We start from the raw sequence: 26,263 nt of genomic DNA on the forward strand, positions 1-26,263 counted from the left end.
AAAGCGAAATAGAATATCAAACAAGTAGCGGTTGAAATACATAGGAGCAGAACTCAACGAAATAAGAAACAAACGTTGCATCTTGTCTACAATTTTGATCATAGTTACAAATGCCGGTTATTTTCTCGGTCTGGTTCGGGTTCGGTTTGGTTTTGTTAGTTCAGTTCTAGTATTTTTCCAACTGAAATAAACCATAGTTAGTTTGGTTTGGTTTAGTTCGGTTTGGTTTTGGTTCGGTTTATATTTGGTTCGGTTTGTATTTGGTTCGGTTTGTTTTTGGATCAGTTTAATTAGGTTCTTCTTAGTTTAATTTTTTTAAGAGTTTTAAAACATAAATTATATAAACATAAATTATGTGAACTAAATTCAATATAAAACTAAAACAGAATTTTTTTAAAATTCACAAAAAGTATATAAAAATTAAAACAAATGAAAGTTAACTAAAATAAAAAACCCAATATCATTAGTAATGTTTCTTATATCATTATTAAAAAGTCTGTAATGAATCATATTCCATGTGACGTTGTAGAGAAAAACTTTTGTTTTTAATAAAATTTGCTTTAGGTTTTAGATTTAGATTAACATCCACGTTTACATATACAAATATATAAACATACAAACTTTTCTATTTTTTTTTAAATCAAATACTTTGATGATTACATATTAGGTTAGAATAATATATGTTAATGAATGAAAATAGAAAATATGTGGTATAGTATTAGAATTTTAGTATATTGGTATTATTAATATTTTTAATTTAAATAATTACAAAACACATCGGTTTTTTGGCTCGGTTCGGTTTAAACCGAGCCATTCGGGTTGGGAAAATCTTCAACCAAATGGTCTGAAATAGACTTTGGTTTGGTTTGAATCGGTTTCGGTTTGGTTGGTTCGGTTTGACTCGGTTCGGTTCGGTTCGATTTTTTTGCCCACCCCTAATAAAACTTACAGACTCTAAAAGCCCATATATTTATAAATACAAACCTTGTCTACAAAACCCAATACACTGGGCTTTTAGTAATCTTCATAGTCCAGCCCATATCGTTATTCCAGTTTTAAAAAACCTAACCGAATAAACTGAAGTTACTTAATAACCGAACCGGAACTATGTGTTTGGTTTGAAACCCCTAATTTTAACCTAAATCCTTTGTCTTCATCAGAGATTTCTCCTAAGCTCACGAGCTTCATATACATATGCCCAAAACCCTAGCAACGGTGCCTTCTCGAAACACCTTAAACCCAGCCCTCTTAGCTCTCACGCCTCGTCAAGTGTTGATCTCCAGACCTGTAATGGCTAAAGAGAGCAAAGCCTTGAGCTTGAAATCGGAGCAGAAGGCTCTCCTTCTCCGTTCGGTAGCTCAGTACTTGGAGCGATGTGGGTTTTCCAAATGCTTCAAGAAACTCCTCTCCGAAGCCGAGATCGAGGTTTGCACAATCAATTTAGAGAAAAAGACCAAAACTTTACTCGAAAGATGTATTCTTGTGTTGACATGAATGTGTGTTCTTTTTGTAAATGTTTCAGAAGAAGGAATTGAATAGTGCGTTACCGGATCTAGAGGAAGTCTACGGCGTATTTTTGAACAAGAGGTAGGCTTTTGTAACCGTGAATTACATGCTAGGAAGATATAAGTTTAGTGGTTGATTCATGTTTCTATGTTCTTGTTATGTGTAATGTAGCAATCTCGAAGCTGTGGAGGTGAAAGATGAATCTGGTGATCAAAAGAAAGAAGTTGAGGAGGTGAGTGCTATGGAAGGTGTAGACAAGGTAAAGAAGGAGAAAAAGAAGAAGAAGAAGGTGGAGGTAACTGAGGAGGAGAAGGTTAAAGAGACTGATGCTGAGATTGAAGATGGAGTTGAAGAGAAAAAGATCAAGAAGAAGAAGAAGAACAAGGAATCGAAAGTGGAGGTAGCTAAGGAGGAGGAGGTTAAAGAGACCAGTGGTGAGATCGAAGAGGGAGTGAAAGAGAAAAAGAAGAAGAAGAAAAACAAGTCGAAAGCTACCGAGGCTGAGACTTTGTTGGGTGATGAGGAGAAAGTTTCCAAGAAGAGAAAAAGATCAGAGCCTGAAGAAGAGACAAAAGAACAGACAGAGGATGATGATGAGGACTCTAAACGTAGGAAGAAGGAAGAGATTGTAGCAGAAGACGACATAGGTGTTCAAGAAACACCTGTTAAGGAGAACGGTAACGTTGAGCAAAGCGAAACAAAATCAACAGACAAGAAGTCAGGAAAAGGGCTTTCTAACTCAAAAGAGGTAACAGCATTTGCATCATCTTTTGAGAAGGTGATTGTGTACTGATGCGTGTGTTTTAACTTTGATTTGCAGCCGAAGAAACCGTTTCAGAGAGTTAACGTTGAGGAAGTTGTGTTCACTGACGATAGGCTTAAAGACAACTCTTATTGGGCAAAGGTTCCTATACAATCTCCACTTCTCCCTTCATAGCAACCTTTGTTTAACCATAATGACTCTATTGGAAAGCTTACTTCTTTGTCTTGTATAGGGTGGTGCTGATTCGGGTTATGGTGCTAAAGCTCAAGAGGTTCTAGGACAAGTCAGAGGAAGGTAAACCTTCTCATCCGTTGGACACTGTGTTTGGTTCAGAGTCCGTGTTTTGGCTTTGGTTTAGGCTTCATGTCTTGATGTCTCAATTTTTGCCTTTTGTTTTTGTTAAAGGGGTTTCCGACATGAGAAGACGAAGAAGAAAAGAGGAAGCTACAGAGGAGGAGAGATCGATCTTGAGTCGCATTCGGTTAAGTTTGAGTACTCAGACGATGAATGATGATTACTTGATAAGCAACACTTGTCTTATTTTCATTTGCCTTTGCTTCTCTTTTTGATTGATCATCTTTTTCATTCTTATCTGCTTATTTCAATATGTAAAACTATCCAGATCACTATACCCGAAATAGGGTTGATCTTTTGTTTGTGGTTAATGGTCTCATTTTGAACTTGCAAGAACAAATTCTGTTTCAGTAGCTAGGCTTTGGGCCTATATATATTGGTGACTTTGGATCATTTGGGCCCTGATTTACGAATAAGCTCTTGGTTCAAATGTTTTTTTTTTTTTTTGCCATAAAAGATAAACTCAAATGTTTTTTATTTTTGTGAATTCAGACTCAAAAGTAATGAGGTTCAGGAAAAAAAAAAACTCATAGAATCTTATCTTTTTCTCGTAAAGTTTATACTCCCTTGAAATATTTTATTCAAGCCGACATACACATATGTTTGTTGTATTTTGAAATGTTTTTTAATATTACTATTTGCTTTCTAAAAAACTACTTTATTTAATCCAAATAACTTCCTTGTATTAAAGCATATGCTTGTGTAATGGATTTTATTATTTTATTGCTAATGTGTGATGTGTGAGTGGTGCTTTATTCTATACTTTGTAATCAAATTTATTAGAAAGTTAAAAGTATTTGGGATGGAAAGCAAAGATGAGTTTTAGTTTCAAAAAAAAAAAGAAAAAAAAAAGAAAGTAAAGATGAGTGTCTTTCTTATGGCCTCTTGCGTTTTGGTTAGGCAAAGTGTTATTTTCGTTTATATTAACCTCACTCATTAATCACTGAAAGTTGTTATTCGAATAATTTTAAGAAAATATTGCTATAGGAAATATTATTTTATGTGTCGGTCGATTCTTTTTGTTGGCCAATACTTGCATTAATATTTGATGTTTTGAATTACAGAATCCAATGCTTAAAGTTGTGTTTCTTGTAAGATTTATTTGTTAATAAAACTTCCTCAAACTCCCATTTCTTAACTGTATCTTCTCTTGCATTTTTTGTTTGTTAAATATCACTAATGAAGGTGTAGCTTAGTTTATTCGTTTGTCATTTCTTGAGCCTCAGGCAAAGCTACCTACTTATTATGTACCCAAACTTATATTTTTTCAAAATCACGTCCCCGTGTTGCATATCTCTTGTGAGTTTACCAACGTAACTATCATGATTTCAATCCATTGTAAGTTTGTAACCATACCTCTGGTTAAGCATCCCATTTTGATAACGTTTACATCAAGAGATATTGAGCTTGGCCATGTCCAATTAGATTTTCGCAGAAATTATTACATTCTTATTAGTATATCATAATATTATAAAGAATATAAAAATTAGCAAAATATATGCTTTGTTTATTCATTTGTTACTTGAATTATTATGATGTTTTTGTTCCTATTATGATGGACCAACCTGGTTTTTTCTCATGGTCACGATCAGAAGTAGGTAAAAAAACAGATATTTTCTAAAACACAGATTAGACCGTTGAGAAAAATACATCGCCGACATACGATATATGTTATAAAGTATATTTTGAGTGTGAAACTATATGGTCCCCAAAACTGTATATTTGTAGGTGTGTATGTGTTTAGTAATATCACATCTCACCTATAATGTTTTCCAGATTACGAAATCAACCCCCAGATTCTCTTTCGCTCAAAGTACAAGTATTGATGATAACGACGTGATTAATAATTTAAGGCTAGAAGCACAATGAAGAAATAGAGAAAGGTTGTTCCGACTGAAAGCATCACCAACCATGCTCTATAGATGGAGTAATCCTTTTAATTTTTTGTTCATTACTTTATTTTTCACTCCATTATTTTAATTTTAGAATAAAATACGGAGTAGAATTGGAAATGCCCAAAAGTATTGATCAGTGTATGTATCGTAACTTTAATATCGATTTTTAACATACATGCAAGATTTTTTCCGGTCAATGTTTTGGTTCTTTAAAGTTTCATACGGAGTTTGCCTTATTTGCTTTACTTTGGTATATTGGAACTAATATTGATTCTGTAAATCAAAGCAAAATAAATAATAGTAAATAAAAATAATTTGCTTAGACCATCTTCATTTTGTGCAATGCGTGGATCCTTAACTTAAAATTAGCAAAATATATGCTTTTGTTATTTTTGTTCCTATTATAATGGACCAGCCTGGTTTTTTCTCATGGTACAATCAAAAGTAGGTAAAAACAGATATTTTCTAAAACGCAGATTAACCCTTCCTCTAAACAGAAAAAAAAAACAAATATTGATTCTCCTCCTGTTGTAGAATTTTGCCGACATAAATATACGCTGATTACTTTTTCTGTTTTTTATGACCAATAAGAGAAAGATGGTAGTTGACAAGAAGAAAGAACACCGAGAATTTAATAAGTAAACAACATTCATACAGTGTTTCAAAAAAAATTCATAACGTGATAAAGACATTTAAAACATAATAGTCATTTTAGTTAACTATGTTTCAAATCAATCCTAGCATCCTCCTCTTGTGAACATTACTTGGAGTTGGAAAATTTTACCACAAATATATGTATTTGTTTCTGTTTCTAATTTTTATTTATATGATAGAGAACATAATATTCTAATTTAACTACCAATAAATTATGAAAAACCAATCTACCTGTCAATACAAATACGATACAAGAAATGTTTTCTTGGGTTCACCCCTAGGGTGAACCTCTAGATTCACCAACCAATAGTGTTTGAATATTTGATATTTGATATCTTTTAAAAAAAGAAACAAAATTGAATTTCCAAATAAGATTATATTTTTGAAATAAAACAATAAAAATATATAAAAATAGTTACAAAAAATAAATAAATAAATATTGATAAACTTTTAGCAAAATACTAAATCCTATACTCTAAATCCTAAACTCCAAACTCTAAATTATAAACCTTAAATCTTGGATAAACCGTAAACCATTAGAAAATTTTAAATCCTAAATCATACATTAAAAACTAAATCTTAATAACACTAAACCCTAAACCCTAATCACTAAACCCTAAACCCTAAACCCTAATCACTAAACCCTAAACCCTAAACCCTAATCACTAAACCCTAAACCCTAAACCCTAATCACTAAACCCTAAACCCTAAACCCTAATCACTAAACCCTAAACCCTAAACCCTAATCACTAAACCCTAAACCCTAAACCCTAGGGTTTAACGTTTAGGGTTTAGGATTTAGGGTATAGGGTTTAATATTTTGCTAAAGATTTAACAATATTAATTAATTTATTTTTTGTAACTATTTTTATGTATTTTTATTATTTTATTTTAAAAATATAATCTAATTTGGATATTCAATTTTATTTCTTTTTTTAAAAGATATCAAATATCAAATACTCAAACACTATTGGTTGGTGAACCTAAAAATTTTGAATATTTGAGGACAAACCACAAATTGCATTTATATTTGAGGACAATTTAATGTAAATATTTGACATTAACGAACTTTAAGTAGATGGTATCTTATGTATTAAAACAGAAGTTACAACATTGATTTATGTTGATTTTTTTTTAAATAGATCTAATGGACTTATTCCTAGAAAATCATGTTACATTTAATCTCTAATCTTATCATTTAAATTTTGGGCCTACCAAAAAATTTTATTGGATTATAAATAATTGAAATTAAAGAATAGATGATCCATTAGATTTATAGATAGTATAAATTAAATAGATTTAATTTAATGTTGTAATACTATACCTCCTTATGTTAAATATCTAAATATTTATCGATGTTAACTTTTAAAATTATAAAGATTTTTAAAAAAATAACAAAAATCATATTATCTGATTAATCTCTACTACCTTAAACCAATGAAAACAAATTTTAAACTATATAGTTTATTTTAAAAATTAAACAGAAACTAAATGTTTAATTATTTACTCTGTAATATAAATCAACGAAGCGAAATATTTAATTTTAAAAAAACTTTCTAAATTTGTGAAATATTACAATATCTTTGAATATGACAATAAAAAATATTTTACTAATATTTATATATATAGTTACGATTTTAATAATGAAATAATAATCCGATAAATATATATATAGAAGAAGATACAAATACATGTGAAAGTTTAAAATAATCTATTAAGTTGTAAACTTATTATGTTTTAAAAATTGATATACACATATATTATAATATATACCAATTTAGAATTGAAAACAAAATATTTATATAAAAATAAATGAAAAAAAATTTGCGCGATTGCGCGGATCAAGATCTAGTTTTCCGTTTAAAATACAATTGAAGAGCTTTTTTTCCGCCATCTATAATATATTAAAACAGGCAAAAGCCTAAAAAAACTATACAACAGGGCCCAACCCCTATAAGCCCAAAACAAACGGACCAAACAAAAACAACAAACTAAAAACATGGCCTCCGGCCCAACTACCAAGTCGGATAAGCCGACAAATACACGCCTTAAGACACGCGTGTTGATTTAACCAAAAGAGGAGAACACGTGCCATCACCTCAACAACAAGGAAAGACACGCGTCACACGATCATCGTACCGCCACCGATCGTGCCCCAACCGCGAGGTTACCATCGGCGAAGACGAAAAACAACCACGAATTTCGCCGGAACACGCCGGAATCAGACCCACAACACCAGATTCAACCGGGACCTTAACCAGAACCACCGAAACCACCTCCAACGACTGTATTGGAAGACTAATGGATCCAGTTTCTTTAATCGTACGCATCAGAGAGAATCAATCGAACGGAATCAAGATCTCATCCAAGCTCAGGCCCCCACCACCATAACGAACCCTTCACACACCTCGAGCACTCCCGAGGAAACAAAACGACACCATCCAATCTTGCGATACTTTGGCCGGCGATAACCACCGATGACGAACGGAACGGCTCGAAAAAAAGCACTCAACACCATCAAAGTTTCATCGCCGGATACAAACATCGGATAGTTCTGCCGAAGGAAGCGCGAACCACCAGAAGCAAAGCCGGCTACACGCCGTCAAAGGGACTACCGTGTACAAGAATCGGTAATTACAACTCGTGGAAAGAACCACCGCGACTCTCGATCTCTCAAAAATCTCAGAGAGAAGAGAGAGAGAGTCTACCATTCCCTCTATTCTCTTTTCCTGCAAATTTTAACATACAATTGGAGAGCTTACTTATGATAACATTTTTAGTTCGAAGGAATTTATTACAGCACAGCTGCACAAAACTAATGTATTTGATTAATGAAGTTGATAAAGAGTTGTATTCGAGAATGAATTGATGTTTCAAGGGTATTTAATATTTACGACCATATATATCTTTCTAGGGTTTAAACTTGTAATTCGCATGTGCATGCATGGTATACGTCCTTTCATTTTTGTCCATTTCGATATTTTCAAAACAAAGAAAAATTTATCTAAAATAGAGAAAATTATATTTTTGGCCAATATATGATATGAATATACTTTTGTATATATACTTACAATAGCTACAAAGTTTGTCGACCAAAGAGATAAATAGTCCTCTTTTTCAAAAAAAAAAAAAAGAGATAAATAGTCCTCTCTACTCGTTATGGTCAACATTCTTAGTCGGCAAGTCAAACTGACACGTAAGAAATCGTGTTCCTTCGTATCGACACGTCATAAATAAAGACAAAAGACAAAAGACACGTCTGAATTTTCTCGCCTGCCCGAGCTTCTTTTACAAGAGAGTGTCGCAACTTGTTTGATGCGTGATCTTTTAAAAAATAAATCTAATATATATATTTATAAAATTATATTACATTTAATCTCTAATTTTATCATTTAAATTTTAAATTTATCAGATATTTTTATTAGACTATCAATAATTTGATTTAAACAATATAATTTAATATTGTAATACTATACTTCTATATGTTAAATATTTAAATATTTGTCGATGTTAACTTTTAAAACTATAAAGATTTTTTTAAATAACAACAATTATATTATCTAACAATGATTAATTTTTACTTTCTTAAACCAATAAAAAGAAATTTTAAATTATATAGTTTATTAGTTTATTTTAAAAATTAAACAAAAACTAAATGTTTAATTATTTACTCGATTATATAAATCCACAAAATGAAAATTTTAATTTTTTAAAAACTTTCTAAATTTGTGAAATGTTATAATATCTTGAATATGACAATAAAAAGATATTTTACTAATCTTTATATATATTGTTACGATTTTAATAATGCTATAATAATCAAAAAATATATATATAAAAGAAGATACAAATACATATGAAAGTTTGAAAAAATCTATTCAATGAAAAAAATATACCGTAAACTTATTATGTTTTAAAAATTGATAGACACATATATATTATAATATATACCAATTTAGAATTGAAAACAAAATATTTATATAAAAATAAATGAAAACAAAAATCTGCGCAATCTCGAGATATAGTTTGGATTATATTATGAGTTATGACACACCCATCAATTATTTTGGTTTGTTAATATCGATTGTTATTTTATTTTAAATACGAGCCTTCCCATCACAAATCTATCTCACTTTACGGATGTTTCTAGTGGTTTTGAACACGACTAAAACCGTGTTCGTTTACATGTCGCTATAACTCGACTAGACTGCGATCTATAACCAACATTTTGTTTATTTTTGTGTTGACGACTATAGGCATGTACTTGAGTATCTATTCAAATTCGAGTCATGTATTCAGATTTACAAGTTTTGCATTTATCCTCCTAAACTTATTCTAAAATTGTATAAATACGGATCATGATCGATTGATAACACTTCAGATTTCTTTATAAGTTGTAATATATCTTAAAATCTATAAACTAATAATCATATATCATTCAAATTTAAATTATTTCGATACAGATGTTTTTTTTTGTGTTTGTATCAAAATAAACATCAAACTTGCTATTTAAAATATTTATTTAAATATTAGATATTTATTTTATACAGTATATCATTCAAAATAAACAGAGAACTCAATGTTTGATGTTTCAGATATATTTTACATCGAATATTAATTTGGATCTTAAGTTCATTTTTTTCCAGTTTTTCAAACTTTTCGGATAATTCATTAAAATTTGGTTAATAACACTTTGAATTTTAATATGTTTTGTAATATGTTACATGATCAATTCATATATGTTTACATTGATACAGTTCGGATTTCGACTTTCAGATTTTATTTCCATGCTTATCACAAGATCAGAATTTTATATTTAAATCATTCACATTTTCAACGAAATAAATCATGATTTGCGACTAGTCATACCATTGTAAAATAACTAGAACTTACGATTTGCAACTGGTTCCAAGTCGTATGTTGCATTGGACACACGATTGAACAAAGCTATTTAGTTTCTCACCAAAATTATATAAAAAAATAATACAGATAAAACCACTTAAATCTCTTACAGTTGAGAAACTTCTTCAATACTTATCAGTATTTTAGTATTCTTATTTTATAATTATTTTGAAATTTTGGTGAGAAACTGTACGCGCATTATTATTATAAATATATAAGAAATCTTATAGTATGATTTATTTATTTAAAATGATAAGCTCTTAGATTTTATTTAATTGATTCAGTAACTATGCTTTTTAAAAATTGATCCGCAAACAATTATTTGTCATTCAGACGCCACTTTCTACAAGTTGCGTCGCTCGCCGTGTTTCCGCGTTTTTGTTAATAGTTATCGTAAATCGGAAAGTACTATTCGGGCAAAAAAACTGTTGGATAAATAAAATAGAGTTATTCTTGGGTTTACTCCCTAGCGTGAACCTCACCGACCAATATGATTTTACTATTTCAAATTCGATATCTTTTAAAAAAGAAACAAAATATTGTAATGTTATATTATGTTTTTAAAAAAAAAAGTAAAAAAAAAATAGTAGTTCCAGAAAAAAAAATTCTTAAAAAATATTTTTAACGTCGCCAGCAAAACACTAAATCTTAAATCATATTCTCTATACTCTAAATTCTAAACCCTAAACTCTTGGATAAATCCTAAACCCTTAGATAAATACTAAACTCTAAATAAAAAACACTAAACACTAAAACACCCTAAACCGTAAACCCTTGAGTGTTTTAGTGTTTAATAATTTTGATTTATAGTTTAGGATTTATCCAATGCTTTAGGGTTTACCCAAGGATTTAGAGTTTACCCAAGGATTTAGAATATAAGGATTAGAATTTAGAGTTTAGTGTTTTGCTGACAACGTTAAAAATATTTTTTTGTAATTACTATTATTTTTTATTTTTTTTACTTTTTAATTTTTTAAAAAAGTTTTTAGTAATTTAAACCTCCAACTATTTTTATATCGGATAGAAAACCTCCAACTATATTTTTATGTTTTTAAACCTTAAACTATTAAACCGTTAATGTCGTTAACCTTCCGTTAACAAAATAGTTTTTCCTTAGCAGCGATCCGTTAAAATGAAACGCGGCGTTTCATATAATCAGAAAAACGACAATAGATGCTTATAATTAACTTATATTTTAGTGATCTAAACTTCAAACTATTTTTAAATCGGATAGAAAACCCCCAACTATAATTTTATGTTTTTAAACCCTCAAATATTAAATCTTTAACGGCTTTAACCCTCCGTAAATAATGTTTTTTTTTCTGAACAATGATCCGTTAAATTGAAACGCAGTGTTTCATTTAATCGCATAAAATGTCACAAAATGTTTTAAACCCTTTTAATCAATGGACATGAAGAATCACAATTCATTCCCAAATAAAATAATAAGGTTATTCTTCATTTTTAAGAACCATCAAAAATGAACTAAGTAAAAAACTCAATTATTTCTAGTTTTAGTTTTTGCTTTTCTGTTCATTTTTTTTATCAAAAAGATGTATTTTAGATTGTTAATTAACTCAGGTTATCCATTTCTTCACACTCAAAAATTTACCTAGAATTCACTTTTTTGATAAATTCTAGATAAAATTTTGAGTGTGAAGAAATATATAGGCTAGGTTAAACATTACAAAATTCACATTTTTGATAAATAAATATTTAAACATGAGAAACAAATAAAGTTTTTTTGATTTATCTCAATTTTTAAAAATAAGGTTAGAAAAAGGAAGAAGAATACTTTATTTTTAAAAGTTGAGATAAATCAAAAAACTTTATTTGTTTCTAACCTTATTTTTTCTCATGTTTATTTATTTATTTATCAAAAATGTGAATTTTGTAATGATTCCTAGCCTATACATCTCTTCACATTTGAAATTTTATCTAGAATTTATCCAAAAAATGAATTCTAGGTAAAATTTTGAGTTTGAAGAGATGAATAACCTAAGTTAATTAACAATCCAAAATTCATCTTTTTGATAAATAAATGAATAGAAAAGCAAAAACTAAGTTTAAAAATAACTGAGTTTTTTACTTATTTTACTTTCGATGGTTCTTGAAAATAAAGAAGAACCTTTTTTTTTGGATGAATTGTGATTGTTCATGCCATTGATAAAAGGGGTTTAAAGCATTTTGTGACATCTGTGATTAAATGAAACACTACGTTTCGATTTAACGGATCACTGTTCAGAAGAAAAAAAACATTTTTTACGAAGGGTTAAAGCCATTAAATATTTAATAGTTGAGGGTTTAAAACATAAAATTATAGTTGGGGGTTTTCCATCCGATTTAAAAATAGTTGAAGGTTTAAATCACTAAAATATAAGTTAATTATAAACATTTCTTATCATTTTCTGATTATATGAAACCCCGCGTTTCATTTTAACGGATCTCTTTTAAGAAAAAAACGATTTTGTTAACGGAAGGTTAACGACATTAACGGTTTAATAGTTAAAGGTTTAAAATCATAAAAATATAGTTGGAGGTTTTCTATCCGATCTAAAAATAGTTGTAGGTTTAAATTACTAAAAACTTTTAATATTATTTGACAATATTTTATTACTTTTTAAAAGATATCAAATATGAAATAACGTAATTCTAGTGGTCGGTCAACCTAATCTATTTCTCGATCATGAATAGAGTCGATCCGGATTATTTGATAGGGGTTTGTTATAGATTCAGCAGTCGGTTGCATCACGACAGAAAAACGTTGTAGTCACTTTATATCGAGGCTGACTGAATAAATAACGGAAAACATACTAATAAGATTACGAAGCTCCAATTGGTTTAGAATAAGTTAGATTTCTCGAACAGAACATAATAGTTATATTTAATGCTGAGAAAGTAAGAAGAGAGCTAAGGCAGCGACAAGCGGAGGAAGTTTGGGGTGCCTGCCCTCGTCCTCGCAATGAGAAGCCTACACCTGACAAAGCGAATTCAGAAGCTAGCATAGATTGAACTACCACCCATCAGACATCAAAATACAATAAGCATCGGAGAGCAGTGAGAGTCTCTGATAATATTAAGAAGAGGTTAATCTCCTGACTCTGGCCATGTTACATGAAAGTAATTCGGAATGATTTTGAAGATGTCTTGGTCGGAGGGTAGAAGGCGCAATCAACAACTTTCTTCAAGAGGTATGAAATGTTTGTTTAAAGTTATATATAATATAAAATGTACAAACAAAACATTTCAAAGAACTGCTTAACAGTTCTATATGAAATGTTTATTATAATTGTTGGCTGATGGTTAATTATATTTCAGCATTTTATGTTTTCTCAGTTTAATTTAGTATAACTTTATGAATATTTTGATTATTTAGACTTAGGAACTGTTACTTTAGATTCTTAATTGCTGAAAATTTACCAACTAATATAAACCTAATAAAGTATTAAATCCAACTTCCAAAAAGTTTTGAAGAATTCTTTGTTCAAAATTATCTGTCACTAATGTTTCTTCAATAGAAAATGTATTTTTAACCGTTTAGGATATCTACTAATTTATTTAATCAATTTTAATTTAAAAGCAGTCTTATCTGAAAGATTGAAACTAATAAAATATAGATATATTTATTTGCCTTTATTTGATTATTTAATGACAAATCTTATCTAATAAAATTAGCAAACTAAATTTAAATTAACACATGTTTCATAATGGTAATGATTTTCTTTGATCAGCAACAGCCACCAGATTAATGACTTTTGAAGATTTATTTTTCTTCTTTGGTAAATCATATCTTTTATAAGATAGGTTTGGTGAATCATATCTTATATAAGACAAGTTTGGTTTAAACTTAAAGATAATCTTACTTAGGTTTGGTTTAATAATATATTTTAAAGAGAAAATGGTCAAACAAAAAATGAATTTACACATTTTCGCCAAAAACATGATTGTTCGTTAATCCAAAACATACAAATTTGTGCTGACCGAGCCAATAGATATAATTTTAATTTAATTTAACTGAATTTTTTTAATAGAAATCTAAACGGCGTGTTTTACTAAAAAAACTAACAAAATTCACGTAAAAATATTAAACTTAATTACACTTTTTTGCTAGAACCATGAATACTTATTTGATCCAAAAAACTATAAACGTTTGACTGAGACAAATTTGATACAAACCAATAAGCCAAAATCCAAACAGAACAAAAAAAAAAGAGAATTCATATTTGATCCAAGATGTAACGAATGAATCTTGTAAGATGGTATAAAACATTTCCAAATAATGTTATCAACATAAGCTGAAAGGGCAAACCAAGAAATCTTAAAATCAAAAATCCAATAAAATTCAAATCTTAATATTCAATCTGAATTAGTATTTAAAATAAGTATTTAAAACGTAAATAAATAATTCAAATTTTCATGTTTATTTTGATATGATATCTACAGTGTATCTAAAACTTAAATCAATACATATATATATATATATATACTAATTTTATGTTTATTTGATATGATATCTAAAAATATCCAAAATCCGATCCTAAATGGGTTTTGATATGAATTACAAATTATATTCGAGCTGAAGTGTTAACCGAACCCGACATATACTATAATACTCAGATGAGCCTAAGAGGCTGAACCCAAAAACTCGGAAACTTCCACTCCCAAAACCCCAACTTCTTAAGTTCAAATCCAAAATCTAGAGTTATTTAACCCTACGAATATATAAATAAATATATTTACTTTTCGATAAAAAAAAATTTTGGAGGTTTTTTTTGTAAAAATAAACTAAAAAAATATCTTAGGGAATCCCTCTATTTCAAACTTGTAAATTGTAATATGTTTTTTTTGTTTAGATAGATTCCGTTTAATTGTGGAAGCCCCTTTGGTCCAGTGGTTTGACCAAGGGTTCATTAATGCTTCTACACTATGAGATCTGAGTTTCAATTCTCGGAAAAGGCGGAATTATGCGAATTAAAAGAGAAAAATCTTACAAGATATCTACAACATGACGCAAAGAATACTGTCAAGCGTGAATCCGATAGAGCGGCTCAGGTGATATAGTCAGGCATGAATCCTCATATGGCAGGGAGAATTGTCGACTGTAGAATCAATCGTCTGTAATATTTCTTACGGTTGTAATAGCATAATTATGTAGCGTTTAAAAAAAAAATTGGTTTAATTAAAAGGAATAATACAGATATTTGTTAATTAATTAAAAATAATAAAAGGCTAATCTAACACGACTACGAGCATTTATTTAACGCGTGCCACGTCGGGTAGTTGAAAAAAAAGAAGAAAGTAACGGGCCAGCAGGGGCTTCTTTATAAAGTTTGAATGTGAAGATTTACTCATCAACCCTAATCCCTCGTCTATCTATACATACACGATACACTCGTATATCGATTATAAATATTCGCTACCGTTCCCAAGCGCTCTCTCTCTCCCCCACAGAGAAAGTTGAAAGCGACGAGAACAAGCAACGTTTTCCGGCGAACTAACCAGAGTTTTCCTCCAATCCAGGTAGAATTTGGTTATAAACCGACTACGATTTTTAATTGGTTTTATATAACCGAGGAAGTTTTCTCGTCTTAAATAATATTTTAATTTAAATTAGTTTTGTTTAATGTAAGATTTGCAGTGTTGGTCGCTTTGTCTCCCTTTTATTCTTCGTCTTCTTCTTCGTTTGTTGAAAATCTGTTGACTGCTTTGCTTTAACCGTAACCGCTAAAGCGCGCTTTTCTCGTGGGTGGAATAAACCTCGCGCACATCGATTTTGGCTTCAAATCTGCTAATGTCAGTGATATTCGGAAGAAATCTGAAATTTGAAATTCGAATTTGAAATTGAGATTCTCGGAAAATACTTTGATTCGAAGAGAGGCTTTACTTTTTGTGTTCCCCTCACCACCAGCTTGCTATTTCACGTGGTTGGTTGAAAGCAGAAGCAACCTTTTAAAGTATAAACAGCGAGCTTATCTTTTTTGTTTCTTTTCCCTTCTCAGATTTAGGGATTGAGAGTGAGTGGTGGTGTTTTCTCTCCTCCGACTACGATGACTAGCCTCTTCAAGCAATCTCCGGGAAGACGCCGGGGAAGCGATTTGGAGTCCGGCAAAAGCGACAGCGCCGACTCCGATAGCGACACCTTCTCCATCCCCGCGAAGAATGCTTCCGTCGAGCGGCTCCAACAGTGGAGAGTAAGACCTACTCCTTCTTCTTGTAAACTACATACAGATACTTAACTCTGCGTACATACAGGATCATAACGTTGATGTTGTTATATGATTCTTTATTGGGATTGTTCGTTGTGTTCTATGCGACTCTGCTTCTTACTTTTTTTTTTTTTTTGGTATCTGCAATCGATCTTTGCGTTGATGTTGTTTATTCGCAGAAAGCTGCACTAGTGCTCAACGCTTCAAGGAGGTTCCGTTACACACTGGATTTGAAGAAGGAGCAAGAGACGAGGGAGATGAGACAGAAGATCAGAGGCCACGCTCATGCTCTTTTGGTTAGTTTTTTTTTTATCTAGCGGCTGGTGAATCATGGTGTTGGTGTGAATGTGATATGGACCGTTTTTTTTACTGATAATGAATGTTTTTTTTTTGTGTTAGGCTGCAAATCGTTTCATAGATATGGGGCGTGAGCAAGGTAATGTTGGTGAACTGTATGCGTTTGTGCTGTGCGTAGTCTTTATATTTCTGTAACTGGCGTGGTCTTCTTTTTATTCAGGGGTTGAAAAATCAGTAGCTTCTGCTACTCCAGCTGGTGATTTTGGAATCGGACCTGAACAGCTTGTGTTGATGTCGAAGGATCATAACGTTAGTTCTCTGAAGCAGTATGGAGGGGTAAGTTGTGTGGTCTCTTTGGTGGATTTTCTGTACTTGATTTTTTCTTGGTCAGAACTAATTTGTTGGTGTGAAATTGCATCAGGCTCAAGGGTTGTCTGAGTTACTGAAGACAAATGTAGAGAAAGGTATCAGTGGGGATGATGATGATGATTTGCTAAATCGCAAGACCATCTATGGTTCAAACACGTACCCTCGCAAGAAAGGGAAAGGGTTTCTGGTAAGTAGATGGTTCTTTGCTACTTGAATATATGTTTTTCCTTGCTCACTTTCATAAAGCCTGTTGGTTTCTTGTGCAGAGGTTTCTTTGGGATGCTTCCCAGGATCTCACGTTGATTATTCTGATGGTGGCTGCGGTAGCCTCTTTAGCTCTCGGGATAAAAACGGAGGTTTGTTGATGAAGTTAATTAATCAAATCTGCTCTTCCCTCTTTCAGAAGTGTAATATCGACTTTAATTAATCGTTGCCTTGCAGGGTATCAAAGAAGGATGGTATGATGGAGGAAGCATTGCATTTGCAGTGATTCTTGTGGTTGTTGTGACTGGTAATCTTTTTCTGTTCAACTGAATTATTTTGGGAATGACTTCTGTAATGTTTTTTTTTTCTGATGCATTCATTCTCCTCCTCTGCAGCTGTCAGTGACTACAAACAGTCCCTCCAGTTTCAGAACTTGAATGATGAAAAGAGAAACATACATCTGGAGGTATGAATTTGCGCTAGTGAAAATCTTTTCTCATTCTCTCTTTTTCATGTTTACTTCTTTGTTACACCGTTGATTGCTGTACAGGTTGTAAGAGGTGGAAGACGAGTGGAAGTGTCAATATATGACCTTGTGGTTGGTGATGTCATACCCCTCAACATTGGCAATCAGGTATATGATTTATTCAATTCCTTTTAATTTTGTCTTCGTCCATATTACCTTGTGTCTAACTGAAAGTGAAAATGATCTTTAGGTCCCTGCAGATGGAGTGCTGATAGCTGGCCACTCTCTTGCCCTTGATGAGTCTAGCATGACTGGAGAGAGCAAAATCGTATGTTTTTGTTTTCTATGACAGTGAAGTTGTTTATGTTTCTCGTTTCTTTTTGGGATAACTCTTAACTGTCTGCTGTTCTTTTCTTGATAGGTTAACAAAGACGCTAACAAGGACCCATTCCTAATGTCTGGCTGTAAAGTGGCAGATGGAAATGGTGTTATGTTGGTAGGATTCCTCCTAGTTTTTCTTTTTGCATAGCATAAAATAGTTATTAGCTAATACTAAAAAGTTGGTATATCTGAGGATATAATTAAATTATTTATGTCTTTTCTTTATGCAAGGTTACTGGAGTTGGAGTCAACACTGAATGGGGATTGCTGATGGCCAGTATTTCTGAAGACAATGGTGAAGAAACTCCCTTGCAGGTAGATTTTTAGACCATTGTTAACACCGAACCTTGATTTCTTTCAGCTTATCTTTGACGGGCTTGTACTAGGTGCGATTAAATGGGGTAGCTACGTTTATCGGATCCATTGGGTTATTTGTTGCTGCGTGTGTGCTAGTGATTCTACTGGTTCGGTAAGGATTCTATCTTTGCTGGTTATTGTTTTGAAACTTAATCCTTATCGTCATCACTGAATGTTTATAATTATGTATGTTGTTCTCTCTTTTTACAGATATTTCACCGGTCACACTGAAGACGAAAGGGGAGGTCCTCAATTTGTCAAAGGAAAGACAAAAATCGGTCATGTAGTTGATGATGTGATCAAAGTTATTACAGTAGCGGTATGTCTCTTAGTTATCATCTTAACCAAAAAGGGAGCGGACAGTAAGAATCTTTAATTTTCTGTCGAAATGCTAATACTCTGCTATTGGTGCAGGTCACGATTGTCGTAGTGGCAGTGCCTGAGGGTCTTCCATTGGCAGTTACTTTGACGTAAGCACTTTCTATCTTGCTACATCAGAAAGTTATGTTCCCTTTCAACTACTCTGTTTTGTGTGCTAGTTTCATAGTTTAAAAAGTTCACTTTTCTTTGCTGATTGTATTTGCTTTTCTACTATTTTTGTTTCGTTTCAGTCTTGCCTATTCAATGAGGAAAATGATGGCAGACAAGGCTTTGGTATGATTACTTTTCCGTCTCCCTATCTTTCTTGTGTGATGGGAGTGAACAATGTATGTTATCTTAGAAGCTCTATTAACATGACAACTATTTGACACACAGGTGCGGAGGCTATCTGCTTGTGAGACAATGGGCTCTGCCACCACTATTTGCAGCGATAAAACTGGAACACTAACTTTGAATCAGGTGTGTTTTGTGTTTACAAATCTGGGTTGGGTTCTTGCTCTAAATTAGAGTAATATACTTGAGAAAGTTTCGTCACTTGATGTTACTAATTTTTTCTTTTTCCAAAAAAAACATAGATGACAGTGGTTGAGTCTTATGCGGGGGGAAAGAAAACAGATACTCAACAATTGCCAGCAACTATCACTTCATTATGCGTTGAAGGAATAGCTCAAAACACAACTGGTAGTATTTACGTACCAGAGGTAAGTAGCTTTGACAGCTTGACTAAAAAGTCAAACTTTTAAGATAATTTCCTGAGCATTGCGTCCTGTTAGAGAAGACACTCATGGGGTTTTATTTTCTGACAGGGTGGCGGTGATTTAGAGTTCTCTGGTTCACCAACGGAAAAGGCTATTCTTGGCTGGGGAATTAAGGTTTAGTTTTTTCAAGTTACCATTGTTTTCTAGTTCGAACTTAGTGTTTTAGCTTATTAGTTGAGGCGTGATTTGTATTTTCCTCTTTTTCAGCTGGGCATGAATTTCGAGACAGCCAGATCGCAGTCTTCTATTCTTCATGCTTTTCCGTTCAACTCTGAGAAGAAACGTGGTGGTGTTGCTGTAAAAACGGTAACATGTCTGCTGCTATAACATAGATACTATATGAATTGTCTTTTTTCGTTTTGGGCAATGATACTATGAGTTTATGTGGAAATAAATCATTTTCTTCATTTCTTTCTTGTCATGGGATTTTTTGTACTCTATTTGTGTAAGTTTGTGAAAGAAATTAGGCTTGTGAGGTCTACTGTATCGATGCAGTTAAAAGTGATTTGGCTCTCTCAGTTCTCTATAAGCACAGTTCACTTATTTGACTTTCTATTTTCGATATTACTTTTCAGGCTGATGGTGAAGTTCATGTTCACTGGAAAGGAGCTTCTGAAATTGTCCTTGCATCTTGCAGAAGCTTCATCGATGAGGATGGTAATGTGGCACCAATGACTGAAGACAAGGTTTGTGAAAAGAAGTCTAATTTATTAACCTCTTAAATTAAGCGTATCTGTATGATTCTGCAATTTACCTTATGGTTACTGTGTTTCTTTGATGTTTCCAGGCACAGTATTTCAAGAATGGTATCGAAGAGATGGCTGGAAGAACCTTACGATGTGTCGCACTGGCCTTTAGACACTATGAAGCTGAAAAGGTCCCAACAGGCGAAGAACTCTCAAAGTGGGTACTCCCAGAAGACGACCTTATTTTGCTAGCTATAGTAGGCATAAAGGTGAGGATTGATTTAGTTTATTTCTGTACGTTTTACTTTATCTGGAGATTAGTTGAGCAAAATTTGTGGCAGTGGGCCTCTCATCCTTCGAGATTGCTTTCGGTTTTCCGCTTAACACCAATTTTCTTATATTTCAGACAACAACCGTATGTTATGTTCTGCAATATTCTTGGTAGTGTTTCTTAACGAATTGTTTGAAATGTGCACAGGATCCATGTAGACCAGGAGTCAAAGATTCAGTTCAATTGTGTCAGAATGCTGGTGTCAAGGTACTTGTTTTATTAAAAGTCTCATTGCTATTTGTTTCCTCGTTTTAGGCTAGTAACGCTTGCATGATCACTTTATTGTATTTGTTGATGTTCAGGTCCGTATGGTCACTGGAGACAACGTCCAAACTGCGAGGGCTATTGCTTTGGAGTGTGGAATATTAACCTCAGATGCTGATGCCTCCGAGCCTACTCTCATTGAAGGAAAATCATTCCGCGCCTTGACTGATGCAGAAAGGGACAAGATTAGTGACAAAATCTCGGTAATGTTCATAACACCTCTTTTGAATTCTTCAGTCTGAATTGGTTGGTAGTTAATTTGAATGCCTTTGTCTCATTCTATGTATAGTTTGGCATGTCTTTGGGTTTCACCCGATTCATATATTGTCCCTGACCATCAGATGCATCAGTAATTGTAATATGATACAGTAGTAACATCCTAACTAGAAATTTAATTGTTTGCTGCACGTGTGAAGGTTATGGGCCGATCATCTCCCAATGACAAGCTTCTGCTGGTACAATCTCTGAGAAGACGTGGGCATGTTGTTGCTGTGACCGGAGATGGGACAAATGACGCTCCTGCACTGCACGAGGTAAACAATTCTTCAATTTTGCTAATTTTTGAAAAACTGGTTATGCCGAAGTCTATAACTATTGAAAGCTCTATTTGCCAAGTATTTGTCTATGCTTATTCAGAGCCGATCATGTTCTGATTGGTGTTGGATTTTTAATTGGATTTTCAGGCCGATATTGGTCTTGCTATGGGAATAGCAGGAACAGAAGTGGCTAAGGAAAGTTCGGATATCATCATCTTGGATGATAACTTTGCTTCAGTTGTCAAGGTTTGTTCAAATTCACTTCATTGCCAAAATCTAGAAAGTTTTTCTCGCAATTGAATTTGATTATTCGATATTCCAACCAAACATGGGATGGCGTCTGATGTATATAGGTTGTTCGCTGGGGACGATCAGTCTACGCCAACATTCAGAAATTCATCCAGTTTCAGCTCACAGTCAATGTTGCCGCTCTTGTCATTAACGTTGTAGCTGCTATCTCAAGTGGTGGCGTTCCACTTACCGCTGTGCAGGTTTGAGTTTCTGTTTCTTTTGGCTCGTTTCAAATCTCTCTCCAACTAAAACACATATATAGTTTTGTTCATACACTTGACGTTTTTTTTAATCATACAGCTTCTGTGGGTTAATCTGATTATGGACACTCTCGGAGCATTGGCTTTGGCTACCGAACCACCCACTGATCACCTCATGGGAAGGCCTCCCGTGGGCAGAAAGGAGCCTCTTATTACCAACATCATGTGGAGGAACCTTTTGATTCAGGTAAAAAAACTCTTTGTATATTTGAAATCACCAACATACTAATATAAAACTCTCAGGCTATCTATCAAGTGAGCGTATTGCTAGTTCTCAATTTCCGAGGCATAAGCATACTTGGCCTCGAGCATGAAGTTCCTACACATGCCACCAGAGTGAAGAACACAATAATTTTCAACGCCTTTGTTATCTGCCAAGTAAGTAAACTGAAAGGAAAAGCCTTGAGCATGTAAACAAGCGCGTATGTTAATTTGATTTTTATTTTGGTTTTGACAGGCATTCAACGAGTTCAATGCTCGAAAACCAGACGAGAAGAACATCTTCAAAGGCGTTATCAAGAATCGTCTCTTCATGGGAATAATAGTCATAACTCTCGTCCTCCAGGTATAATAATAATAATAATAGAGTCCATCACAAAAACGTATTGCAATTTACACATCCTTTATTCTTTCCACATGGAGACTAAATCTTATTTTGTCGTTTGTCAGGTTATCATTGTTGAGTTCCTCGGCAAATTCGCTTCCACAACAAAACTTAACTGGCAACAATGGCTAATATGTGTTGGCATCGGTGTGATCAGGTCACGCTTTTTTATTTTATATACTGTCTACATTTACATGTGCAGTGCTTGTTGAAACACTTCTAACTTTGTACACAAAACTTTTTTGTTGATTTGAGCAGTTGGCCTCTTGCTCTGGTGGGGAAATTCATTCCGGTTTCAAAAACTCCTCTCAGCAACAAACTAAAATGCTGGGGAAAGAAAAAATCTTCTGGAGAAGGTAAACAACAAACTTTTGAAGCCTTGTGATTTTATCATTAGTACAAATTGGAATGTTCGGTTTGGTTAGCGTTTCCCTTTTACCAAAATTTGGTAATTTTTTGAAGTATTAACAACATTTTATTTGCCACAGGTTCACTCTGATTTGGATGCCGGTTTTATGACAGACGCTACGCGAGATTAAAGTACACTACTTCTAGGACTAACAAGAACAAAAACAACGTTTCGTTTGGTGTTAATGATGGGTTTTATTGATATATTTTGGAAACCCAAAAGTACAGTTTTTCGGGGTTTGTCTATGCGGTCAAGTTTGGATTTCATGTTTTTTCGGTTATTTACAATATTATTGACTGACTGGTGAAGATTTTATAACCATGAAATATGGAAACTCGTTATTTTATTATCGTTAGCTCAGCAGTTAATGCCCGTTTCCCGTGACCTCTCAATCTCAATGGAAGTCTTGGATATCTAATAATAATATCGAGGCTTTATATTAGTCAATGTATTGCTCCAAACACTGTTGTTTGGGGGTATCGGAACCGGTCTCCGTCGACTGATTTGTTTTTAAAAGTTAGATTTCTTAGAAACTGGCGACATTGTCCTTGTTGTTATACTAAAGAAATCACCCAGGATATGTGTTTGTAATTGACCCATGGGGAGAGCTTCAGAAGCTCGTCTAACGTCTTCAGAATTATACACTTGCACCTAAATTAAAGTTGATAAAAGCCAATATGATGGCTTCATCTACCGAGACTGGGATCATGTTTGGGAGGGTACACTGTCTACGAGAGTTCAAATGTCATGGTGCGAACCAAGAGTTTGTTTGGCCAAGACGTTTTGGTGAACGTGAGTATGGAGAAACCAACAGATATCAAGCTTAGCGGTTACATAAGGATCCCAAGCAAGACACAAGGAGACATGCCTACTCTTAACTAGAGATGTCAAACAGGTTTATCCATCTCGTCCCGTGCCGTACCGCGGCGGGTTAGTTATCGAGCGGGTCACAGCGGGTCTGTCCCGCGCGGGACAATCCTCAGAATGCCGGCCCAAACCCGTACCACATAACATATGCCTTTGCGGGCCGTCCCGCAGAATGCCTCCTTATCAAATCGCCTACTATAACTTTTTTCATCTACAACTTTTTTCATGAATGTTCAAGTGGAAGAATTGTGTAAGCGAGTTGAAGAGACCTCATTAAGCTTCACTAAAGCCTTAAAAACCAATGCCATAAAGCTCTGTTTGTGCTTGCGTTCTTGAGTTAAAAAGCCTTTTTTTTTGTTATCAGCATAAGATTTTATTAAGTTTGAATCTAATTGAATTGTTGTCTTTGCAATAACTTGGTTCAAGTGTTGTATGTCTTCATCAAACCATCTCTTTGTGATTCTTTGGATTTCAAAAAAAAAAATCCGTGAATCACTTTTTATACAAGTGACATGATATAAAACTAACTTTTCTCATAAACAACATCATTGTAACCAAATTTAATTTAAGAAAAACACTATTTCATAGTATTGAAAACAAAACCAATCAACTTAAACAAGAAATCTCACATTGTAATAAAGCAATTCATATTTGTGTGTAATAAAAAGAGAACCAAATCAAAACACCACCAGAGCTCGAATCGTCATCGCTGGAGCTAGAGTCGTCATCGCCGGATCTCGAATCATCATCACCGGAGCTCGAATCATCATCGCTGGAATTCCTTATGTTTTCTGGGGGAAAAGTCACAAGAATTGCTTTCTTCTCAATCTCTCTCTCTCTCGTTTTTTTCAGGTAAACTAAGAAATGAAAAAAAATACGGATCCACGTAATCCCGCATAACCTGTTTCGGTCCATCCCGCAAAAAGACCCTGTCCTGTAAAGACCCGTCCCGAGAGGCCCACAAATTTATAGACTTAGAAAACCTCGTCCCAATACCGTCCCGCTAGAGTCTTTTACGGACCAGACCCACGGTCCAAGTCCATGATTGCCATCTATACTCTTAAGCAGATAGGGAAAAGTAACTGAAAAATTAAATTCACTCGCTATCCTCAATATTTCATATAAAAGAATTTACTCCCTAGACGTTCATTTTGTTCTTGAATTCTTTGATATCTCGTATTTTCTAAAACTGACAATTTTAAATTCAAAGCTAAACTATATAGTACATAGTATACACATCTATCATACAAAACATATCCAGTAAATAAAATACGTCCAAATGAAATACTAGTTCTTCAGCATCATGACAATTGGTGATTATTACATGCTCCTGCCTGGTCATACTAAATAAAACAGTATGAACATTAATTATACAAGACAAGATTCAAGAAATCACCGAAAAGAACTAAACTGATGCATTATAACAATAAGATGCCTAGAGAGACAAGCGCTGTCCAAAAATTTCAGTTAGCTTCATAACATTATAAATATTTTTGCTCCTACTATAAATATGCTTATAGTTCTCTTAAGCATTTAATATATTACGCGTAATAATATAAAAGATCTTTTGTCAGATAAGTGAGGACAACTATTGAGAGATGAATCAAATTTCATGTGTTGTTGTTCTTTCAATTTACGTTCCGACCAGAGAGCGAGTTCCAACGTTTATCGCTTCGTTTTGATACCCCCACGTGATACACACAGTCAACGCTCCAGAAGCAAAGCAATGCTTTTCTTCTTTCTAGCATGTTACTACTATTTTACAATGTCAAGGGAAATAAGCAAACATAAATATAAATCGGAAAGGGATTAAAGAACACAATCCATGCATTTTTAAAAAGAACAAATTTAAATTTCACAACTATTCGGATAGCTATACTCAGAGATAAGGTTTATTTGTGAACTACACTTCTTCTTGGTAAAATAATGTGAATCATTCTTTTTTTCTTTTTTGTCAACTGATGATTTATTAGTGGGACTAAAGTCCAAAAATGATAAAGCCCAAAACATAACAACACAAAAGGCCAAGACGAACGGGCCAACATTATACAAACTCTTTGACCCGAAAGCTGAAAGAGGAAAACCATTGAAGAAGCAAAGCGACACCTTTCCACCAAGTGTACGATCGACGAACGATTCAGAGAACACGCGTCAAGAGAGAGAATCACCACCTCCTCCGGAAAGAGCCACGCCGGAGCTCCGCCGTCGGCGGAGACAAATCAATGAAAGACCAACTGAGCGGTCTTCACGGAAGGCCATGAAGGCCGGGACGCGACCGGATCACCACTTCTAGAAAGATAACCACAGTCTTCAATCAATCTGAAAGAACTCCGATCTTCCTAATTGAACAAGCAATCATCTTTAAAGATTGAGAATAGCTTGAAGATGGAACGACCTAATCTCAGGAAAAGGAAGGCGACGGAGGATCAAATCAAGAGTCGGTGGTAGATCGAAGGATATGAAGCGACGATCAAACGGAACCGGGAGAACCCCAATGAAAAGCCGGCGAAGACAATTTGATG

The 26,263-nt window shown here is 33.4% G+C and overlaps 2 protein-coding genes across 3 annotated transcripts; both read left to right on the forward strand.

The window, feature by feature from the left end:
* The first annotated feature begins 1,132 nt into the window (after positions 1–1,132).
* Positions 1,133–2,942, forward strand: LOC106322392 (nucleolar and coiled-body phosphoprotein 1-like). The gene is made up of 6 exons (XM_013760421.1): positions 1,133–1,425; positions 1,523–1,587; positions 1,678–2,254; positions 2,327–2,410; positions 2,502–2,563; positions 2,675–2,942. The coding sequence occupies exons 1-6, from the start codon at positions 1,195–1,197 to the stop codon at positions 2,778–2,780; spliced, it is 1,125 nt and encodes a 374-aa protein (XP_013615875.1). The 5' UTR covers positions 1,133–1,194; the 3' UTR covers positions 2,781–2,942.
* A 9,969-nt stretch (positions 2,943–12,911) lies between these two features.
* On the forward strand, positions 12,912–23,223 carry LOC106327093 (calcium-transporting ATPase 8, plasma membrane-type). 2 transcript variants are annotated; one of them, XM_013765118.1, is made up of 34 exons: positions 12,912–13,265; positions 16,074–16,265; positions 16,460–16,576; positions 16,680–16,716; positions 16,798–16,913; positions 16,999–17,133; positions 17,213–17,302; positions 17,388–17,457; positions 17,546–17,616; positions 17,701–17,784; positions 17,867–17,944; positions 18,038–18,112; positions 18,229–18,312; positions 18,384–18,466; positions 18,565–18,673; positions 18,769–18,824; positions 18,966–19,008; positions 19,111–19,194; positions 19,311–19,436; positions 19,542–19,607; positions 19,701–19,799; positions 20,069–20,179; positions 20,281–20,448; positions 20,658–20,717; positions 20,813–20,977; positions 21,191–21,307; positions 21,458–21,556; positions 21,664–21,801; positions 21,902–22,048; positions 22,105–22,239; positions 22,319–22,426; positions 22,531–22,622; positions 22,724–22,821; positions 22,954–23,223. In XM_013765118.1, exons 2-34 carry the CDS (start codon positions 16,122–16,124, stop codon positions 22,962–22,964), a joined length of 3,216 nt encoding a protein of 1,071 aa, XP_013620572.1. In that variant the 5' UTR covers positions 12,912–13,265; positions 16,074–16,121; the 3' UTR covers positions 22,965–23,223. The 2 variants fall into 2 exon arrangements, with proteins under 2 accessions (XP_013620572.1, XP_013620571.1); XM_013765117.1 differs by lacking the exon at positions 12,912–13,265 and adding an exon at positions 15,369–15,594.
* Positions 23,224–26,263: the final 3,040 nt, after the last annotated feature.

The sequence above is a fragment of the Brassica oleracea genome, chromosome C2 (genome assembly GCF_000695525.1).
Source record: "Brassica oleracea var. oleracea cultivar TO1000 chromosome C2, BOL, whole genome shotgun sequence".
NCBI lineage: Eukaryota > Viridiplantae > Streptophyta > Magnoliopsida > Brassicales > Brassicaceae > Brassica > Brassica oleracea.